The sequence below is a fragment of the Antechinus flavipes genome, chromosome 2 (assembly GCF_016432865.1).
Source record: "Antechinus flavipes isolate AdamAnt ecotype Samford, QLD, Australia chromosome 2, AdamAnt_v2, whole genome shotgun sequence".
Taxonomy (NCBI): domain Eukaryota; kingdom Metazoa; phylum Chordata; class Mammalia; order Dasyuromorphia; family Dasyuridae; genus Antechinus; species Antechinus flavipes.
This window is the reverse complement of record NC_067399.1, coordinates 383,609,480-383,631,438: the sequence shown is the minus strand read 5'-3', so window position 1 is coordinate 383,631,438 and position 21,959 is coordinate 383,609,480. Positions and strand designations below refer to the sequence as shown.

The window sequence follows — 21,959 nt, the reverse complement described above, 5'->3', positions numbered from 1 at the left end:
GAAAAATAAAAAGATAAAAAAGAAATATTGGGAACTATATTTCTGTTATAAAGTTATATAAAGAACACGGTGTATAATTTGTTCTAGAAATTAAAGGTAGAAAGGAAATTGTACCAGAAAAAGGGTAAAGTGGGGGTACTACATCTCATGAAGAGGCAGAGGAAACCTATTATATCTGATGGAAAGAAGGGAGGGGGATGAACATAGTGTGTATCTTACTCTCATCAGAATTGGCTTAAAGAGAAAAATATTAGACGTATTTGATTTATGAAGAAACTTCTCCCACTTCATTGAAAAGTGGGAGGGGCAAAGTAAAAAGGGAAGGAGTAAGCTAAGCAGAAGGGAATACAGAAATTGTGAGGAAAAGGGGTAAGAAAGGGGGAAGAACTCTAAGGTAGGGGGAGGGATCCTAAAAAGGGAGGGCTGTGAGAAGCAAGTGGTGCTCACAAGTTTAATACTGGGGAAGGGGGGAACGAGGAAGGAAAGAAGTTGAAAAGCATAAGCAGAGGTTAACAAGATGGCAAGTAATGCAGAATTAGTCATTTTAACCATAAATGTGAATGGGGTAAACTCCCCCATAAAGAGGAAGTGGATACCAGACTGGATTAAAAGCCAGAATTCTACAATATGTTGTTTACAGGAAACACACTTGAAGCAAGGCGATACATACAGAGTAAAGATAAAAGGTTGGAACAAAATCTACTATGGTTCACGTGAAGTCAAAAAAGCAGGGGTAGCCATCTGATCTCAGATCAAGTAAAAGCAAAAATTGATCTAATTAAAAGAGATAAGGAAGGGCACTATTTCTTGCTAAAGAGTAGCATAGATAATGAAGCAATATCAATATTAAGCATATATGCACTAGCTGGTGTAGCATCTAAATTCTTAAAAGAGAAATTAGGAGAGCTGGAAGAATAGCAAAACCATAATAGTGGGAGATCTCAACCTTGCACTCTCAGAATTAGATAACTCAAACCACAAAATAAGAAATAAGTTAAAGAGGTAAATAGATACTAGAAAAGTTAGGTATGATAGCTCTTTGGAGAAAACTAAATGGAGGAAGAAAGGAGTACACTTTCCTCTTAGTAGTTCATGGAACCTATACAAAAATTGACCATATATTAGGACATAAAAACCTCAAATTCAGATGCAGAAAGGCAGAAATAGTAAATGCATCCTTTTCAGATCATGATGCAATGAAAATCACATTCAATAAAAAGCCAAGGGAAAACAGACCAAAAAATAATTGGAAACTAAATAATCTCATACTAATAAATGATTAGATGAAACAGCAAATCACAGACATAATTAATAACTCAATCCAAGAAAATGACAATAATGCCACATGATACCAAAATGTGTGGGATGCAGCCAAAGTGGTAATAAGGAGAAATTTTATATCTTTAGAGGCCTACTTGCATAAAATAGAGAAAGAGAAGATCAATGAATTGGGCTTGCAACTAAAAATGCTAGAAAAGGAACAAATTAAAAATCCCCAGTCAAACACTAAACTTGAAATTCTAAAAATAAAAGGAGAGTTTAATAAAATTGACAGTAAAAAAAAAAAAAACTATTGAATTAATTAATAAACTGAGAGTCGGTTCTATGAACAAAGCCAACAAAATAGATAAACCTTTAGTAAATCTGATTTAAAAAAGGAACAAGGAAAATCAAATTGGTAATCTTAAAAATGAAAAGGGAGAATTTGCCATTAATAAAGAGGAAATTAGAGCAATAATTAGGAGTTATGTTGCTCAACTTTATGCCAATAAATTCGATAACTTAAATGAAATGTAAGAATACCTTCAAAAATATAGCTTGCCCAGATTAACTGAGGAAGAAGTAAATTGGTTAAACAGTCCCATTTTAGAAAAAGAAATAGAACAACCTATTAATCAATTCCCTAAGAAAAAATCCCCAGGACCAGATGGATTTACATGTGAATTCTACCAAACATTTAAAGAACAATTAACTCCAGTGCTATGTAAACTATTTGAAAAAATAAGGATTGAAGGACTCCTACCAAATTCCTTTTATGACACAGACATAGTACTAATACCTAAACCAGGTAGATTAAAAACAGAAAAAAATTTATAGACCAATTTCCCTAATAAATATTGATGCTAAAATCTTAAATAAAATATTAGCAAAAAGATTACAGAAAATCATCCCCAGGATAATACACTATGACCAAGTAGGATTTATACCAGAAATGCAGGGCTGGTTCAATATTAGGAAAACTATTAGCATAATTGACTATATCAATAACCAAATTAACAAAAACCATATGATCATCTCAATAGATGCAGAAAAAGCATTTGATAAAATCCAATATCCATTTCTAATAATAACACTTGAGAGTATAGGAATCATATTGGGAGAAAAAATCAGAACAAAAGGAGAAAACCATGGGAGAAGGAAAAAAAAAAAGTGAAAATAGCATGTATAGATTTATGTTCAATCTTCATAGTTCTTTTTCTGGATACAGATGATATTTTATGTCCAAAGTCTTTTGGGATTGCTTTTGATTATTGAACTACTGAGAAGAACCAAGTCTTTCATAGTTGATCATCGCACATTCTTATTGTTACTAGGTACAATGTATTCCTGATTCTGCTTGTGCTTGTTTCACTCAGCACCAGTTTGTATAAATCTTCCCAGGCCTTTATAAAATCAGCTTGTTCATCATTTTTTATAGAATAATAATATTCCATTACCTTCATATAACACATCTTATTTAGTCATTCTTCACTTGATAGGCATCTATTCATTTTCCAATTCTTTATTGCTACAACAAGAGCTGCTACAAACATTTTTGTGCATGTGGGTCCTTTTCCCTCTTTTATGATTTCCTTAAAAATAAAGAGCTAGTAATGGCACTGCTGAGTCAAAGCGTATGCCGTTTTATAGCCCTTTGAGCATAGCTCCAGATTGCTCTCCACAGTGGTTGCATCATTTTACAACTCCACCAACAATGCAGTAGTGTCCTAGTTTTCCCTGTCATCTTTTCCTGCCATCTTAGCCAATCTGAGAGGTATGAGGTGGAACCTTAGAGTTGTTTTGATTTGCATTTCTCTAGTCAATAGTGGTTTAGAACTTTTTTATATATATAACTATAGATAATTTTAAATTGTCTTGTCTCACAGTATTTTTTCAGAGATGTCTGGACTCTTCTCTCTGTCTTGGATGTCATCATTCTTTTTGTTATTAATAGCTTTACTGTTGATTTGTCTGTTTGTGCTGAGTTTTATTCCTTGTGAGATCTTTAGTAATTTCACTTTGTAGTGGCAAGAAACAGGAAACTGCATGGATGCCTATCAATTGGAGAATGGCTGAGTAAGTTATGGTATATGAATATTATGGAATATTATTGTTCTATAAGAAATGACCAGCAGGATGATTTCAGAGAAACTTGGAGAGACTTACATGAACTGATGCTAAGTGAAATGAACAGAACCAGGAGATCATTGTACATGGCAACAAGATTATATGAGGATCAATTCTGATGAGTGTGACTCTTTCCAACAGTGAGATATTCAGGCCAGTTCCAATTGTTCAGTGATGAAGAGAGCCATCTATACCCAGAGAAAGGCTTGTGGGAACTGAGTGTGGATCACAACATAACATTCTACTCTTTTTGTTATTGTTTGTTTGAATTTTGTTTTCTTAGTCATTTACTTTTCTTTTTCATCTAATTTTTCTTGTGTAGCAAGAGGAGAATTGATAAGATACTAGGAGTTAATCTTACATCTTTGTGTCAGATGTGCATTTTTTTTTCTGCTTTGGTTTGTTAAATAAACCTTACTTCCAATTGGTGTCAGTTCTGTCTCTCCAGAAGTCACTTGGACTTAGAGCAGGAACTGAGGCTATATCTCCTTTGGTTTCACATTATTACTGCTTTTCAGAATCTTCCTTCTATGTTCCTGAGTACTTGGTTTCCTAAATGATTAAGCTGGACAAAGAATTGCCACGGATGGTGTGGGGGCATTGGATAAGATGACTTGCTGGGTCCCTCCCAACTTTAAAATTCTCCTTTACCTATGAAAGAGTCAAATATTTTGTCCAAAATCTCTCATTTCTGATTCTCTTTACCTTATTTCTGGCATCAGACATTTCAACTCAATGAATATATTTTAAGTATGCCTGCACTTTTCAAGGTACTGTACTAGGTACTAGAATAAAACTAATGATGAAGAACAAATACAATATGTGAACAGAGAAACATTCCCTTCATTATTTCATATAGCACAATAGAACCCCATCACATTTATATACCATAGCTTGTTCAGATATTCCCCAATTGATGAACACCTTCTCAAATGCCAATTCTTTACCACATTTTTCCTTCATTTTTCTTCTTTACCACTTTAAAAAGAACTATAAATACTTTTGTACATCCTTAGAATTTCTTTTGCTTTATGAGCCCCACCTTCCCTTTTATTTCCCCTTCCTCCTTCTCCTCTTTCTTTGCTATTTTCCTTTTGAATGAACTCAGATGGGTATTTTTCTATTCCTTCCTTTGACCAGTTCAGATAAAAAGTGTCAGCCACTCACCCAACCTTCCTCCTTGTTTGAATAGACTTTTAGTTATATGCTTCAATTATCTTGTTTATATTATCTTCCTAACTTTCATTTTCCTAATCTTTTCCTCCCAAAGTATTTCTCTTCCTTTCCTTTTTCCATTCTTCTTTTAAGTTCATGAAAGTATAACAGAAGCACTCCTGGGAATTTTGTCTTGTTAGCTGCCTCTTGGGACTCCTGATAAGAGGAGATATCTGGGCATTTCCCTAATTAGAATGTAAGCAATTTGTCCAAGTATAGTTCCTTATTTTTCTCTTAATTTTCTTAAATTTCTCCTAATTTTGCATTTTGGAGTTTCTATACAACTGTGGTCATGTCATCAGGAATGTTTTGAGGTCTTCTGTTTTATCAAAGATCTATATTTCTTCAGGACTATATTCACTTTTGCTGGATAAATTATTCTTGCTTATAAACCTATATTTTTTGCCTTCTGAAAAATCATACCCAATTTCCCTGCTTCATTGTAATGGTGGCTGCTAAATTGTATGTAATCTTGACCATGATCCCATTGGTACTTAACTTCTTTCTTTTTGGCTTCTTGCAGCATTTTTTTTTTTTGACTTAGAAACCAAATTTTATTTATAATGTTTCTGAGAATTTTTCTCTTGAAGATTTTTTAAAGCAATAACTAGTAGAATCTATTCCACTTTGCTCTCTGGTTCTAAAAAATTTGACCATTTAAAAAATTTCTTGAAGTAGCATTTCCAGATTCTATTTTTAGCCATAGTACTCAGATAGTCCAGTGGTTCTTAAATTTTTTTCTCCTTGCCCAATTTTCTAAGTTATTTGCTATAAATTACTTTATTTTTTATTTACAAGATATATACATGGGTAATTTTTCAGCATTGACAATTGCAAAACCTTTTGTTTCAATTTTATAAGATACTTTATATTTTCTCCTATGTTTCCATTCTTTTGACTTTATTTTAAAATTTCTTGTTGTCTCATGTAGTCTTTATTTGGTCCACTCTAATGTTCAGAGCACTTGTTGCTTGGATAAGGTTTTATCTCTTGTGCTAACCTGTTAAATCCTTTTCCAATTATTTCTTTCATAGCTTTCATATTTTTCCAATTTTTTCCATTAGTGCTCTTATTTCATTATAAAAAATAATTTTAAATTCTTGCTTCATCTCTTCTAATAATTTTAGTTGAATTTTGTAGATGAGTTGTGTTTTTTCCTTGAAGTCTTTGCTTCTTCTGGGTTTCTGTTTTTAACATTCTTGTCATTATGATAGCTTTTTAAGATGGCATTATTCTTCCAGTCTAACTTTCTAACCTTGACCTTTATTTTAGAGCCATATTTTGTAGTCTTTTGAAGGGAATGTTTGGGCTGATCATGTTGCTCCTTTCTATTAAGTATGTGTTATTCCTTCAAGCTTCTCAGGGACAATCAACCTTTTAAGTGCTCCCAGTGTGGACTAATAATCTAAGGCAAAGTCTGATTTTTTGCTTCCCTGTTCTGAACTTTCCAAGTTCCTGATCTGATTTATAGTAGACTATCAATCAGCTGAAAAACTCTGCAGATTCAGAGTGACAGAAATGTAGGCTTCCCTTTGATATGCACTTTCTGTGGTTTTTCTTTGGTAGGCTTTGGATCAGGGGTCCTCAAACTTTTTAAATAGGGGGCCAGTTCACTGTCCCTCAGACTGTTGGAGGGCCGGACTATAGTAAAAACAAAAACTATGAACAAATTCCTATGCATGCTGCATATAACTTAGTTTGAAGTGAAGAAACAAAACAGGAACAAATACAATATTTAAAATGTAATAAAGTTAAATCAACAAACTTACCAGTATTTCAATGGAAACTATGGGCCTGCTTTTGGCTAATGAGATGGTCAAAGTCTGGTTCCATAATTGTCCCTGCTAGTCGTAACAAGTGATGCAAGTGTGCATCCTTTAATCTTGATCTGGTTGGAGATTTCAAATGTTTCATTCTAGAAAAAGTCTGTTCACAGACATAAGTGCTGCCAAAGATGGTTGCCATTTTGAGTGCATGGTTCCTGAGATGAGGATATGTCTCAGAAGCGAGAGATGCATAGAAATTATGAAGGCTGCTTGAATGCATCTTTCAGAGAGTCACAATTCTGCAGTTCAGCCAGTTCCATTTGGTAAATTGTATCCACATTTTCAATGTCAATAGAAAATTGATTACGGAAAAGCTGTATGCCTTGTTCATGGAGATGAAACTCTTTAAATCTAAATTGGAACTCCTTTTGCAATTTTTCCAGTGAATCCACACATATTTTGTTTGGGAATGCAATCAGCAGTTTTTCTGCTAACAGATTTTGAGTTGTGGGGAGATGGCAGAAGTTTTCCTCCTTCAGTTGTTTGGTGAGGATGCCTAATTTTACTTCAAATGCTTTGACATGTGATTGCATATCACAGATGAGCTTCCCCTTTCCTTGAAGTTGCATATTGAAATTGTTGAGTAGTTCTGTTACATCTGTCAGAAAGGCAAGGTGCCATTTCCATTCTGCATCATTGAGCTCTGGTACTTCTTTGTTTTTTGAAAGCAGAAAAGTTGTAATCTGTAGAAGTAAGTCATAGAAACGTTTCAAAACTCTCCCTCGACTCAGCCAATGGACTTCTGTGTGACATAGAACATCTTCATACTCAACATTTAGCTCAGACAGTAATTCCTGAAATTGTCTGTGATTTAGTGCATTAGCTCTAATGAAGTTAACACAAGATACCACAATTTTCATAACAGAATCCCACTTCAGTGATTTACTACATAGCACTTGTTGGTGGATGAGGCATCTATTAGATGAGAATGGTTATGTTTGTCCATTTCTTGGTTAATGCGAGCAATTACGCCTTTCTTAGACCCCACCATGCTAGGAGCACCATCAGTTGTCACGCTGGCTAGTTTAGTCCAGTCCAGCTCCAAATCATTCATAGTTGGGCAAACCTTTTCATAGATATCCTCTCTTGTAGTTGTTCCTTTGATGCTTTGCAGTGCAGCAAGCTCTTCTATGACTTCAAAATAATCATTCATCCCACAAATAAAAATTAGAAGTCGTGCAGAATCACGAGCATCATTGCTTTCGTTGAGTGCTAAGGAAAAATATGAAATTTTTTTATGGAATTTTACAAATGCTGTTGCAGATTGTCTCCTATTTCTTCAATCCTCCATGTAATTTTAGGTCCTGAAAGACTCACGTACTAAATGAATCGGCCTTCTCTGGACACATCTCTAAGGCATTCTTTAACAAATTCTTGCTCCACGAATGGTCTGCCAGTATGTGCTATTAGCTTGGCAACTTGAAAACCTGCTCGCAGTGATGAAATATTTTGCTGCTTCTTCTTCACAAAAGTATTTTGCTGAGTTGTCAATGTATTTTTCAGTTTTAATATTTTATCTTTTCTCACTTCTCCAACCAAACAATCACATTTATCTTTATGTTGAGTTTCATAGTGTCGATGCAAATTATATTCTTTGAACACAGACACTATATTCTGGCATATCAGACATACAGCTCTTTCCTTGTACTGCATGAAAAAGTAATCATAAGTCCACTGTTCTTTGAATATCTTACACTCTGAGTCAATTTCTCTTTTTCTTGACATCATTATTTCCTAGGGATTCCAAATTGCTATTAGTAAAATACCAACATATATATATACAGTGCTACAGAAACAATATACCAGCAATAACTTTGCCCACACAGAGACATACAGACTGCAATGCCCAACTTCCTCCAAGCTGCCTCTGCGCTGTGATGCCTCCGTTTCCCGCACTCTCTCCCCCGCTCTTCACACTCCCACTTTCAACCTTCACCGCTGCAGTGAATTCCCGCTGCAGCAGCCGTAACATGCGCAGCATGCACTGTATATCCCTCATGCCTGTCTGTTGTGGTGGCTGCCGTTACTGTACAAGGCTGCGGACCGTCAGTTCTCTGCCTTCTGCATCTCTCTCCCTTCCCCACACCACACACCCTGGCCTGGGAACTCACCTCACTTCTGTATTGCCTCACATTCTGTCTCTGCCGCCTCAGCCCAGTGCCGGAAGTGTGCGTCGCTAACATGAGTTTAGGCCAAACGTCACTTCCAGTATGATTTTGCCATAACCCGTCAGGCTGCATAAACGTCCTCAGCGGGCCGCATCTGGCCAATGGGCCATAGTTTGAGGACCCCTGCTTTAGTTGGTGCTAGAAGCTATAACTAAGACCTCATTCCAGTCCTGGGGTCCAAGCTATACAAATACTATTTGCTTTCAAACTTACTTCTTGCATGGTACACAGGACAGGATTCATGACTGCTCTTCATCCTGGACTGTCATCACTAGATACAGGTTCCCTATTTTGGCTACTCTGTGTCTTTGACCTGGAAGTGGGCAGTGGGCAACAAAGCTGTCAGCTGACAACTGTACCTGTACCATATGTTAGTTTAGTCCTCTTCATGCTGGATCTAAGACCTCTTTTTGCCAGGATACACAGCCTCTGCTTAACTGGGAGAATTCCCCAGTTTCTACAGATTTACTTATTTTCTTGTGTGACCTGGACCCAAAAAATTACTCACTCTACTTTTTTCCCCTCGGATTTCTTAATTAGAATTCAGTCTGGGTGTATTTTCTAAATCTTTATGAAGAACTTTTGGTGGGGAGTTTATTGTTCTTCTTGCTCCTCTACCATCTTGGTTCTGCCTCTTGATATTAGATTTTTATAGATGAATTTTGGAGGTATTTGGCTAGATATGATCACTGAACCCATGATGAATTGATGAGATCATAGAGAGTGAAGAAAAAGAAAAATTAGAGGACTGTATTCTGTTGCATCAAGCTATCTGGAACTACAAAGATGATCATTTCTATTCCAGTTTTTCCTCTGAAATCAAGTGGTTATATTGTCATCATTTCCACTATCCCTAAAATGAAATCAGAACCCAAATAACAATTCTTATATCAATAGGAGGTTCATTTAAGTCTATAAGACAACTAGCCAGGTCTGGGCATGATAGTTCATATGGCTTAGAACTGGAAGGACCTCTGAAAGACAACTTTGTATCTTAATAGATAAAAAATTGAGAGCTCAGGGTAGTTAAATGACTTGCCCAAGATTACACAGGTAGCAAATGACAGTCCTAGGTTTTGAAATTTGGTACTCTAACCTCAAACTCAATGTTATTTTCAGTGTTTCATGTTCCTTCTTAATTGCAGCTTCATCTTGTCTTTTGGTATTCTTTATAAGAAGAATATCAAGATTTGATAGAGTAATTCCTGTAATAGGTCTACTCACTCGTCATTAGACAAGGATCTCACATTTAGAGGTCCAGCAGTTAATGTTTATAGAAAATTTCTACATTTTCATTTTTCTTTTTCTTCCATTCTTTCATTATCATTGCAGCAGCCAAAGAAGGCCTCAGAAACAGAGTAATTTTGTATTTCTTTTTGTTTCATTGCTTGCAATGGCCAAAGAATTCTTCCCCTACATAGTGGCCAGTCTATTGCTGAAGTATCTCCATTAGAATGGCTCTTACTTAGCAACAACTTTACTGCATCAATGAGATTGTATCCAAAGCCCTTCAAGCATAGTAAAATCTGCCAGACCTTTTGCCCTTGAGAGTGCAGAGTAACCTTCATGGTGCAAAAGACTCATGGGAGTCAGTTTTGTGGAGGGTTAAGATAATTGCCAGAAGATATTACCATTTAGTGTATTTTTCATATGGTTTATTAATGGTATTCATTTCTTCTTTTAAAAAATGCTTGTCAGTATTCTTTAACCATTTGTCTTTTGGGGAATTACTGTTATTCTTGAATATTTACATAATTCCCTACATGTCTTGGATATCAGATTTTTATCAGAGAAATATGCTGTAAAGATCTTTCCCCCATTATTTGTTATTTCTTCTTATTCTAAGAGCATTGATTCTGTTTGTGCAAAACCTTTTTCAATATTATATAATTAGAATGTACATTATCATTTAACCTCATAGTGGCCTCATGAAAGTGTTAAATATCCAACTTTTTATGTAGTTTTAGAAGTTTGCGGAGGAAACCAATTGGCTTAGAAGCATTAATTCATAGCTGAATTAATAGTGCATTAATGTGCCCATCCCCTCTTATCTTATAAACAATTGTAATTTTCCTTTCATTTAGTCTTTGCTAGTCTGATGGGCAGGAAGTCATTTTAATTCACATTTTATTTTGAATGATTTAGTGTATTTTTCATATGGTTTATTAATGGTATTCATTTCTTCTTTTAAAAAATGCTTGTCAGTATTCTTTAACCATTTGTCTTTTGGGGAATTACTGTTATTCTTGAATATTTACATAATTCCCTACATGTCTTGGATATCAGATTTTTATCAGAGAAATATGCTGTAAAGATCTTTCCCCCATTATTTGTTATTTCTTCTTATTCTAAGAGCATTGATTCTGTTTGTGCAAAACCTTTTCAATATTATATAATTAGAATGTACATTATCATTTAACCTCATAGTGGCCTCATGAAAGTGTTAAATATCCAACTTTTTATGTAGTTTTAGAAGTTTGCGGAGGAAACCAATTAGCCTAGAAGCATTAATTCATAGCTGAATTAATAGTGCATTAATGTGCCCATCCCCTCTTATCTTATAAACAATTGTAATTTTCCTTTCATTTAGTCTTTGCTAGTCTGATGGGCAGGAAGTCATTTTAATTCACATTTTATTTTGAATGATTTAGTGTATTTTTCATATGGGTTATTAATGGTATTTATTTCTTCTTTTAAAAAATGCTTGTCAGTATTCTTTAACCATTTGTCTTTTGGGGAATTACTGTTATTCTTGAATATTTACATAATTCCCTACATGTCTTGGATGTCAGATTTTTATCAGAGAAATATGCTGTAAAGATTTTTCCCCCATTATTTGTTATTTCTTCTTATTCTAAGAGCATTGATTCTGTTTGTGCAAAACCTTTTCAATATTATATAATTAGAATTGTCTGTTTTATCAACTATGATCTTTTCTATCCCTTATTTGTTCAAAATGTAACTTTACTTAATGTAATCATGATTTGTTCAATCAAATATCCCTTATTTGTTCAAAAACACTTTTTCTGCTTATAATTGTGAGAGGTAAATGTTTGTACGTTTAGGCAGCCCATCTATTGGCATACATTCAACGATGTGAGGAGTCAACTGTTATCTCAGGATAGGTAGCCTGCCCAGTACAGTTTCTTACTACTATCTTAGGGAATGACCTTGGGGATGGCAACTGTTATTTTAGTGACCTTGGAGATTGCTTCCCATGGATTTCAGGAATTTCAGACAGAAATGAAAAAAACAAAAACAAAAAAAACTCTGAACTTTTAACAAACAAGCAGGAAGCTTAGAATAAGTTACAATGACTTATACATGTATGTAAACACAATTTTTTTTAACCATTTGGCAAGCAAAGAGGTTAAAGTATCTAATGTCAAAATCCCTCATCTTTACTTAATGTAATCAGAAAACATGGCTGACTTGAGGTGCTTATATAGTTTTCCTCACAATGAACATCTGTAGGGAATAGAAGATGGATAATAATCTAGCTAAAGAAAACAATTAGGAGAACCTGAAAGAAACTCCATTTACTCTGTTGGTGTTTTTGCAGTGTCAGAAAAAAGGGACAAAGACCTGCAGCCTGTTGAATAGACCACTTGTGGTCACTTTATGAGAAGAAATAAACTTTGAGAATCACACAATGAATGGGCAGGCATAGATGGGTTGAGATCTGTATCTCTATAGGCAATATCTCCCCATTGAGAACACATATCTTATCCTTTAGCCTAGCAAGATATCTGAATTGAAAGATCAGCTTTGAGAGTTGCAAATACAACTAATTGTCATAGTATAGATAAAATTCATTCTAGTTGTTATTCCTGTGTATATAATTAAGTTGAATTATTTTGCATAATTAAGGATTTCATTTGGAAATCTTCAGTAATCTATAATTTAATGTAATTAAGAAGATCTTTTTTATTGTTTTATTTTTTCTGATTGTACATTCATTTTTTTAACACACATTTCCTTATGAATCATATTGAGAGAGAAAAATGAGAACAAAAAAGAAAAACCACAAGAAGGGAAAAAAAATAGAAGAAAAAGAAAAAAAATGAACACAGTCTGTGTTGATTTACATTAAAGTCTCCATATTTTCTCTCTGTCCATTCAAAGTTTATTGGGATTGCCTTGGATCACTGAACTGCTGAGAAGAACCAAGTCTTTAATAGTTGATCATTGCACAATCTTGTTTTTACTGGGTGTAATGTATTCCTGATTCAGCTTGTTTCACTCATCAGCAGTTCATATGAATCTTTCCAAGTCTTTCTAAAATTAGCTTGTCATTAATTTTTTTATAGAACAATAACATTCCATTACTTTTATTCAGTCATTCCCCAATTAATGAACATCTCATTTTCCAATTCTTTGTCTCCATAACAAAAGTTGCTACATTTTTGCACATGTGGATCCTTTTCCCTCCATTATGACTTCCTTGGTATATAAACCCAGTAGTAGCATGCTGGATCAATAGATGCATAGAAAACATCATCTTTAAATAGATGTATCTATAGGGAGTATCCTGAGCCTCAGGTTTCTCTTTGGCAAGCTTTACTAGATGACCATTAAGATTCCTTTTAGCTCCAAAAAAAAAAAAATCTTTGATCCTATAAGCCTGTAAATGATGTTTAAAAACATCATTTCCATTGTGCCATTCATTCATATAATTCATCAAATTTACTTTTGCTTTAATTATTGAATAAATTGCCCAGGTGGATTTATAATCTAATAGTTTTATATCATCCTCTATATACCTTATATACTTTCTTTTGACTCTGGGCCAAGCCTTCAAGTAGGTTGCTCTTGTTGCTACTTTAATTCAAATTTAATGTCTTACTCACCTATGATTCTATTTGGAATTTATTTTCATTACTAAGTTAGTTTGAGTAGATAAATGTCTTAAATCATGTTAAATTTTATAAATGTTCATTGAATGCCTGTCCTAAAACTTTTTGCTAGTAAGTCATAAGAAAATACAAGAAAATAAAAGATATATAGTCTCCTGAAAAAATTAATGAGATTTTAAGAATTATTACAAATTTGATACCTCAAAGAGATAGAAGAGAAATGGAAAAAGGACTTAAATCTGCAAAAACAACAGCTCTTTTCATCGTGATTTTTTGAATTGAATTGAAAATTCAATGTGAAACTTCAAAATTAAAAAAAATTGAAAAGAATTGAAAAATGAGGGACAGTCCATTAATTGGGAAATGGTTGAATAAGCTATGAATGTGATAGAATACTACTGTGCTATAAGAAAGGATAAAGATCATTTCTCTCAGGGGAGACTTATATAAACTGATGCAAAGTGAAGTGTGCAGACATAAGAAAACAATTTATATACTGTATAAACAAGTAACTTTGAAAGACTTAAGAACTCTGATCAACCTAACAACCACAATTCTAATGGACTCATGATGAAAGATAATCTCCAACTTGGGATAAAAACATGATGGATTTAAAATTACTCTTGAAACTTTTTCTTAGCATGACATTTAGGAATTTGTTTTGGTTTACACACGCACACACACACACACACACACACACACACACACACACATATATATATTTAATGAGTTTTGTTTTTATTACTTATTCAGTGTGGGAAAGGAATAAAAGGTAGGTAGGAGGAAGGAAATACAGAACTGAAAAAAATAGAATTAAAAAAAAGAATTATTACCAAAGAACTTTAGAGGATTAATTATATAATAATCCATTTGGTTTCTATTAGATGTATCCTTCAACAAACACAAACTGAGTAACATTTTGCATCATAAGTGAATCAATACTACTCAAAATGTGTTTTTAAGTTTTGTGAAATTCATGAAAAAAGATTCAATTCTATATTATGTACAGTCAATTGGCTTCCAAGTGATTAAGTACTGAAACAGAATCCTATAATGCCTAAACTGGTACTTAGAAGTATTAAGTTCAGTACTACTAGAATTAGATGGACTCTTACTATTCATTGACTATAGCTATGCCAGTAATTACTATTCATTAAATGTTCCTGATTTAAAGATTATGAAAACTAGGAAATACAAAACATATATCTTGAATTGATTGATGCTATATATATGCCTAGGCACTACGTTCCCTCTGATCTTTCTTCTACTCGAAAAAAAGTGCTGCTCAAAGTCAGAAAACATGTGTTCAAATTCCACTTCTGCCATTTACCAAATATGTGACTATATAACCATTCATCTGTTATGGGATAATGTAATTTGTCTTAGAGATTGCTCTCAGGATTAGATACAAAACACTTTGTAGTCATATATTTTGTTAATAAATATTACATAAAGGAAAGGGACCTGTATGTGCCAAAATGTTTGTGGCAGCCCTGTTTGTAGTGGCTAAAAGCTGGAAAATGAAAGGATGTCCATCAATTGGAGAATGGTTGAGTAAATTGTGGTATATGAATGTTATGGAATATTATTGTTCTGTAAGGAATGACCAGCAGGATGAATACAGAGAGGACTGGCGAGACTTACATGAACTGATGCTGAGTGAAATGAGCAGAACCAGGAGATCATTATATACCTCAACAACGATACTGTTTGAGGATGTATTCTGATGGAAGTGGATCTCTTCGATAAAGAGAGCCTTAATTGATCAAAGATGGACAGAAGCAGCTACACCCAGAAAAAGAACACTGGGAAATGAATATAAACTGCTTGCATTTTTGTTTTTCTTCCCGGGTTATTTATACCTTCTGAATCCAATTCTCCCTGTGCAAGAAGAAAACTGTTCGGTTCTGCACACATATGTTGTATCTAGGATATACTGCAACCCATTCAACATGTAAAGGACTGCTTGCCATCTGGGGGAAGGGGTGGAGGGAGGGAGGGGAAAAATCGGAACAGAAGTGAATGCAAGGGATAATGCTGTAAAAAATTACCCTGACATGCGTTCTATCAATAAAAAGTTATTTTAAAAAATGTTACATAAATGTAAGTTGCAATTATTATTAACTCCTTCTCTCTCTGCATTTTTCTCTGTCCCTTTTTTCTAAGCATTCTGTTGGTATACTTTATTTCTATCTTAATTCATAAGATTATATCCTAATAGAGTTATATATGCTTCTAAAATGCCAAATTTTTGCACTATAGTATCTCTGTATTAGATTATAATATTGTGTCTTTTATATAATATGTAATATATATTTTTTTAACTTTCTTTTGTACTTTACTTAATAGAACAGAAAATTTTCAACCTATGTAGTTGCTTCTGGACTAATTTATGGAGCAGAAGAAGGCATCTTACATTTATTTTTTAAGGTATGATCTTTTTATAATTTTGTTAATTTATAGTACATATTTTCTAGCTTTGAGATATAAAACATTTATTTGTTGTACATTAACTGGGACTTTATAATTTTAAAATCTTGAGGAAAATGTGTGAGATAGAATTTGACCCCTAATTCTTTTTTCCCTACTTAGAACAAAGACTTTACAGATTCAAAGTAGGGCTATTATTTAGTAGAAGCTGCAGAAGAGTTTAAAAATAACTGATATATTTCATATATTACATCAGTTTAGCATTTGACTCAAGTACAGTACTATCACAAAACTCCTTGTTTCTAGTCTGGTCCATATATAATTTTCCTGAAAGCAAGAAGTGGTTTTCTCTCTTTCATTAATGTTTATATGAGTTATCCCTGAAAAGCACTGTGGTGTAGTAAATAGGGAGCTGCTCTTGAAGTGGAGTCAGGATAGAGGTTCCAAGTCTTGCCTCTAATTGGTAGTATTATGTGCCCCATGGCAAGAAATTTTAAGATGATTTTATCATGATAAAAATATCTCGAATACAACTCTTCTCCTCTTATATGCTTGCACTTTAGTGCAGGCCCTCATCATCTCATCACTGGGTCTATTGTAATAGCCTCCTTGTTGAGGTTTCTTCCGTGAGTCTCTCTCTACTGCAGTCCCCCCCACCCCCACTCCTCACCCCCCTCAGTTCTCAAAGTAATCTTTCTGAAGCATAGGTTTGATGATGTCACCTTCCCTACCTGGTAAACTCCAGTGGTTCCCTCTCACCTCAGGATCAAATATCAAATCCTCTGGCATCCAAAACCTGATCTCCTTACTCTTTACCATCTTTCTAATCTTCTTACATCTTATAATCTCCCTGAACAATGACAATGATTCCAGTGTTGCTCCTAATACAAAATATTCTATTTCTTAGCTCCACATTTTCACTGGTTGTCCTCTATGCCTGAAGTGCTCTCCTCCTGACTTTTCTGGCTTCTTTTAGCCAGCATCCCAGCTAAAATTCCATCTTCTACCGGAAGGCTTTCCCTTAATTATGGTGCCTTTCCTCCGTTGATTATTTCCAACTTATCCTGTATAAAGCTTGTTTATACATAATTGTGTCCATGTTTTCTCCCTCATTAGGCTCTGAGCCTGATACAAGCGGGTGCTTTTCTTTTCCATAAGGCTTATTAACACAATGCTTGTTAAGTAGGGAGTGCTTACTAAATGTTTATTTACTAAGACTAAAAATGTCAGAACATTGCTTATCTGTCAGTAGAGGAAGTTTTCCCCATCCTCAATAAAATCCTAAATTGATGCTCCCATCTCTGCCAACCATTGTTTTTACATCTCTTCTGCCTTTTGTGAGGAAATTTCAAAAGGCAGCTTATAATAGATATCTCCACTTCCTTTCTTTCAACCCTTCTTAACTCTCCACATTCTGGTTCTGATCTTATCACTCAAAAGAAACTGTTCTCCCCAAAATCAGCAATGATCTTTTAATTGCCAAATCCATTGACCTTTTCTCAGTCTTCATCTTTTTTGGCCTCCCTGTTGACCATTCTTTTCTGCTTGATAATCTCTTCCCTTCAGATTTTCAGGATACAGTTCTCTCCTGGCTCTCTTCTGCCTGTTTTATCATTCCTTCGCAGGTTCTTTTACTGGATCTTCATCTGGATCATGCCTGATAACCCTGGATATCTCACCAGAACTCTGTCCTTAGTCTTAGGCCCTTTTTTCTTTTCACTCTATACCGTTTAGCCCCATGGTTTCATCTACTCCCATGGATTAAATTATTATCTATATGCTGATGAATCTCACAACAATTTATCCATCCCTAACCTCTCAGCCAATCTCCAGTCTTACAATTCCAGCTGCCAGTTAGACATTTTGAACTGGATATCCTATAAACATCTCAAACTCACTATGTTTAAAACTAAACCTATTATCTTTTCCCTAAAATCTTCCCCTCTTCCAAACTTGCTTATTATTGTCAAAGGGAGCAGCATCCTCCCAAGTCCTGAAACCTGCAACCTGTCATCCTCAACTCCTTATCTCTTATCTCCTATATTCAATCTGTTGCCAAGACCTGTCAATTCTACCTTTGCAGTTATCTCTCAAATATTCCCCTTTCTCTCCTCAGAAACTAACATCATTCTCGTGCACGACCTTATCTGTGCCGGCCACATATCTCCCTGTTCCAGTCCTAAAATAAAATAAAGGTCTGATCCCATTATCCTCCTATTCCACTAGCCAGTGTCTCCCTCTGATCTCTAGGATTAAATATAAAATCATCTGTCTGGTACTCAGAGCACTTTATTACAGATAATCTATAACTTTCCAGTCTTCTTTTTCTTTATACATCCTCTCCCCTCACACTCTTCAGTCCTGTGACATTGGCCTTCTTGCTCTTCAAACACTGTCTTGGCTATGTAAATTACTGGCTATCCTCCATGCACTCTTTATCTCTGCCTTCTTGCTTCATCTAGCTAAAATCCCACCTTCTACTGGAAGCCTTTCTGATCCTTCCTAATTCTAGTGCCTCCCTCAGTTGATTGTTGCTATTTATCTTATATATAGCTTGTTTGAAAACAACTTGCTCATTATCTGCTTTGAAGGCAGATACTGCCTTTTGTTTTTCTTTGATCCCCTCCCTCCCTTAGCACAATACCTGACCCATAGTTGGCATTTAGTGTTTATTAACTTATTGACTGACTGTAGAGATCTCTATGCAAATAAAATCTCAGGATTAGACAGAAAAACAAGACTTGCCAAAAAAAATTGTTTGTAATGATGTTAAATAACTTGCTTCAAGAAGTATTCATATTTTCATTTTTTTCTTTTCTATTTCCCTTTATCAACATTTCATAATTAGATCATAGTAGGGCTGTCCAATAAAGCACCATGTGAGATACAAGGAAATAGAGCTCTCTGCTAACCAAGGGGACTCAAATAAAGCAACATTTGAATTATACTTAAATATAATTCAACATTTTTTCTATAACTTTTGTCTCAGAGGCTCCTTTGTACCACAGAAAATTCAAGTACATTTTGAGTGCCTTTTATTTATGTAGCTGTTACATTACACTCACCCAGAAGGATGTTGGGCATTCTCCTCAGGGTAGCTGCCAGCTCTTATAATTTCTGAGGTCCATAGAGCTTGAGAACATAGAACAATTTTATTTACACAATAGAGAAAGAGGCCAGATTATGAGGAACTTTAATATGAAACAAGAGTTTATATCTCAGAGGTAATAGGGAGCTACTGAAGTCCACTGAGTTGGGATAGGAAATTTAAACTTATTTTTCAGGAAAACCACTTTAGAAAGCTAAGTGGGGGATTTCAATGAAATATAAAAGACTTGAGTTAGAAAAAAAAAGCAATTGAAAGGGCTTGTAATAGTTCCAGAAAGAGGTGATGAAAGCGGAACTAGAGCAGTGGCTGCCTGAGTGAAGAAAAGAGGACATATATGAAAGCTGTGGAGGTAAAATCATCAAGACCTGGCAATTTATGGAGGGGGTGAGTGAGGTTGACAGTGAGGTGCTGAACTGGTTGATTAGTTCTTTTTCTCTACTATCCTACCATTACTCCTTTTAATCACCATCTTCAGGATCAGGGAGTTAGTTCTACTTATTTCCTTGCTGGTGTTATCTTCTCTCTTAACCCAAGGCTACCATTTTGTTTGTTTGATATTTTTCTTCATTAAGCTGTGTGTGTGTGTGTGTGTGTGTGTGTGTGTGTGTGTGTGTGTTCAAACTTCCTTTGACCATTTCAGATGAAAGTGAGTGTGTTTCTAATACTCTTTTCATTCCTTTTTCCATATTAATATATTCTCAACCCATTTATGAGAAATAACAAATTTCCATCACCTTCTAATCTGTTTACTCCCCCTTTCCTTTATTTTCTTAAAACTCTCAAAACAGAACCAATCCACTCCCAAGTGGACCTCCATTTTTCTTATTAATTTCCTCAATACAAGTTGAAGATATTATGATTCTGAAGACATACTTATTTCTTCTCCCTCTACTGGTATTAGCATTATAGCATTGTAGAGCTCCTTCCAGTTTCTCAAATATCTTTCTCTAGGTATTTCTGGACTCTTGGATTTACATTTCAAAGTTCCTAGCAGGTTGTATATTTTTATCGTATATTTAAAAGTCTTCTCTTTTATAAAAGTCCAGTTTTTTTCCCTGTAGAGTTATACTCAGCTTTGCAGGATAAGCTATGTTTGGTAATAAGTCTAAATTTTTTTGCCTTTTGGAATATTATATTCCAAGATTTCCTCATTTTTTTAAAACTGAAAACTGCCTGGCCCCTACTAGATTCTATTCTTTTTGCAGACTGCTTATTTATCTTTGTATTTCTAGCACCTTTCTAGCACTTATAGTAAGTGCTTCATATGTTTTTGTTTAATTGTTCTTTAAATTTTTTTTTTTCATTTTTTAATTACTGTTGCACAACAGACAATTTTATTTGGCATCTTCCTAATTTTTTTTTATATTAACACTTCTACTTTCCATCTTGTCAAGACTTGGGTTTATGATTAAGAATCTTTTTGTGATCCTTGTTCAGATTTAGACTAGTAATAACCATCCATGCTATGCACATTTATGACATTACCGTGTTTCCCCAATAATAAGACCTATCCCAAAAATAAGCCCTCCCCTTACTGTGTAAGATTCCTTTAAAATAAGCCCTCCCCTGAAAATAAGCCCTATTGAGATTGCTACTGTAGTGAAGGTGATCCCCTGTGCTACACGCTACATTACAGTACCCTCTGTATGCAACCAAACCCCCCCCCGCCGCCCCCCTGTGAAACGCACACCATGCTCCGAGCTGCATCCAATCAGAGCTGCAGCAGTGAGCGCATCATCCTGTTCTTCCCCAGTGATTTGCTTGCTGGCGCCATTGAGAGCATTAAAATAAGCCCTCCCCTGAAAATAAGCCCTCTGGTGTTTTTTCTGTCCAAAAAATAATAAGACAGTGTCTAGATGATGTATTTCTTTCTGTAACTATAGAATCCTAGACTACTTTCCCAATTTGCTGTCCCCACCCCCCCCAAACCACACTTGGACACCATCATCTTAATAGATAGGTATGGAATGAATGTTTTATTTCTGTCTTACGTCCTTGAAAACAGGGAAAATAAGATCTTTAGATGAGTATTAGAGGGTGGATTGAAGTCTTTGGTTAGAGATCTTAATTAGATCATTTATTTTGGTTAAATAAAATTGGAAAGGGGAGGGAAGAAAAGAATGTGGATAAATAATCCATTCCTATGGAATTTTAGGATATATTGTTTGCCTTCCTCAGACCCACCCTTTGAAATCAACAATGCAATTTATATACTCCATTTTATGAATGAGGAAAAAAGGCTCAAAGAGGTTATGACTTACTCAGGATTACATAGTGAATGTCAGAGCCTCCTGGACTTTCCACCCCATAGTGACTGGTCCTGTGCCCCATCTTACTTCATCCTCTCCAGGGATCCCAATACTATAGTTCTGAACTCCTGGGTAGAAGGAATCATTCCAGAATTGGTGGGGAACCAGACCTAACCAGTATACTATGAGGGAGGCATAGGGATAGCAGTACTCACTAAGACTTAACAGAATTTCTATATCAGCTTTTTCAGATATGTTGAAAAATAGTATATATACAAAACTATTACTGATCTTGTTGGTATGAATATTCTCTCCAATGGTTCACATCTTCTTATCCTATGTAGTTTTTTTCAATGTATTTCTATAAATCTTCCATGAAGGATATATCAAGGTGCTGGAGATTTTCCTCTGGTACTTTTATTTTGGTGGATGCCACTATTGGGCACTAATTGGGGTGAAAGTTACAGATTTCTGTTGCCATCCCTTTTTCCACATGTTAAGCTTATCTCCTTTTTCAGGCTCACATTTTTGATGATATTTTTACTCTACTTCTTACATGCAAACCATCTTTAACTTCCATGTAATACATAGTACTAATATAACAGGAGAACAAAAATTAGTTATAAACATGTTTTATTAAAGAGTATATAAAACAGTTATATTTCATGTAAAAGGTGGACTATATCACAGGTATCAAATTCACAGCTTCCCTAGTCTGG

At 34.8% G+C, this 21,959-nt stretch overlaps 1 protein-coding gene across 2 annotated transcripts in view; it reads left to right on the top strand.

Annotated features, from left to right (window-relative positions):
- AK7 (adenylate kinase 7) overlaps window positions 1-21,959 on the top strand; it is a 102,210-nt gene that overhangs the window by 33,670 nt on the left and 46,581 nt on the right. For both annotated transcript variants that reach the window (XM_051978427.1, XM_051978425.1), the window contains exon 6: window positions 15,802-15,882. In XM_051978427.1, the coding sequence (XP_051834387.1) occupies window positions 15,802-15,882 (81 nt within the window). The remainder of the gene's footprint in view (window positions 1-15,801; window positions 15,883-21,959) is intronic.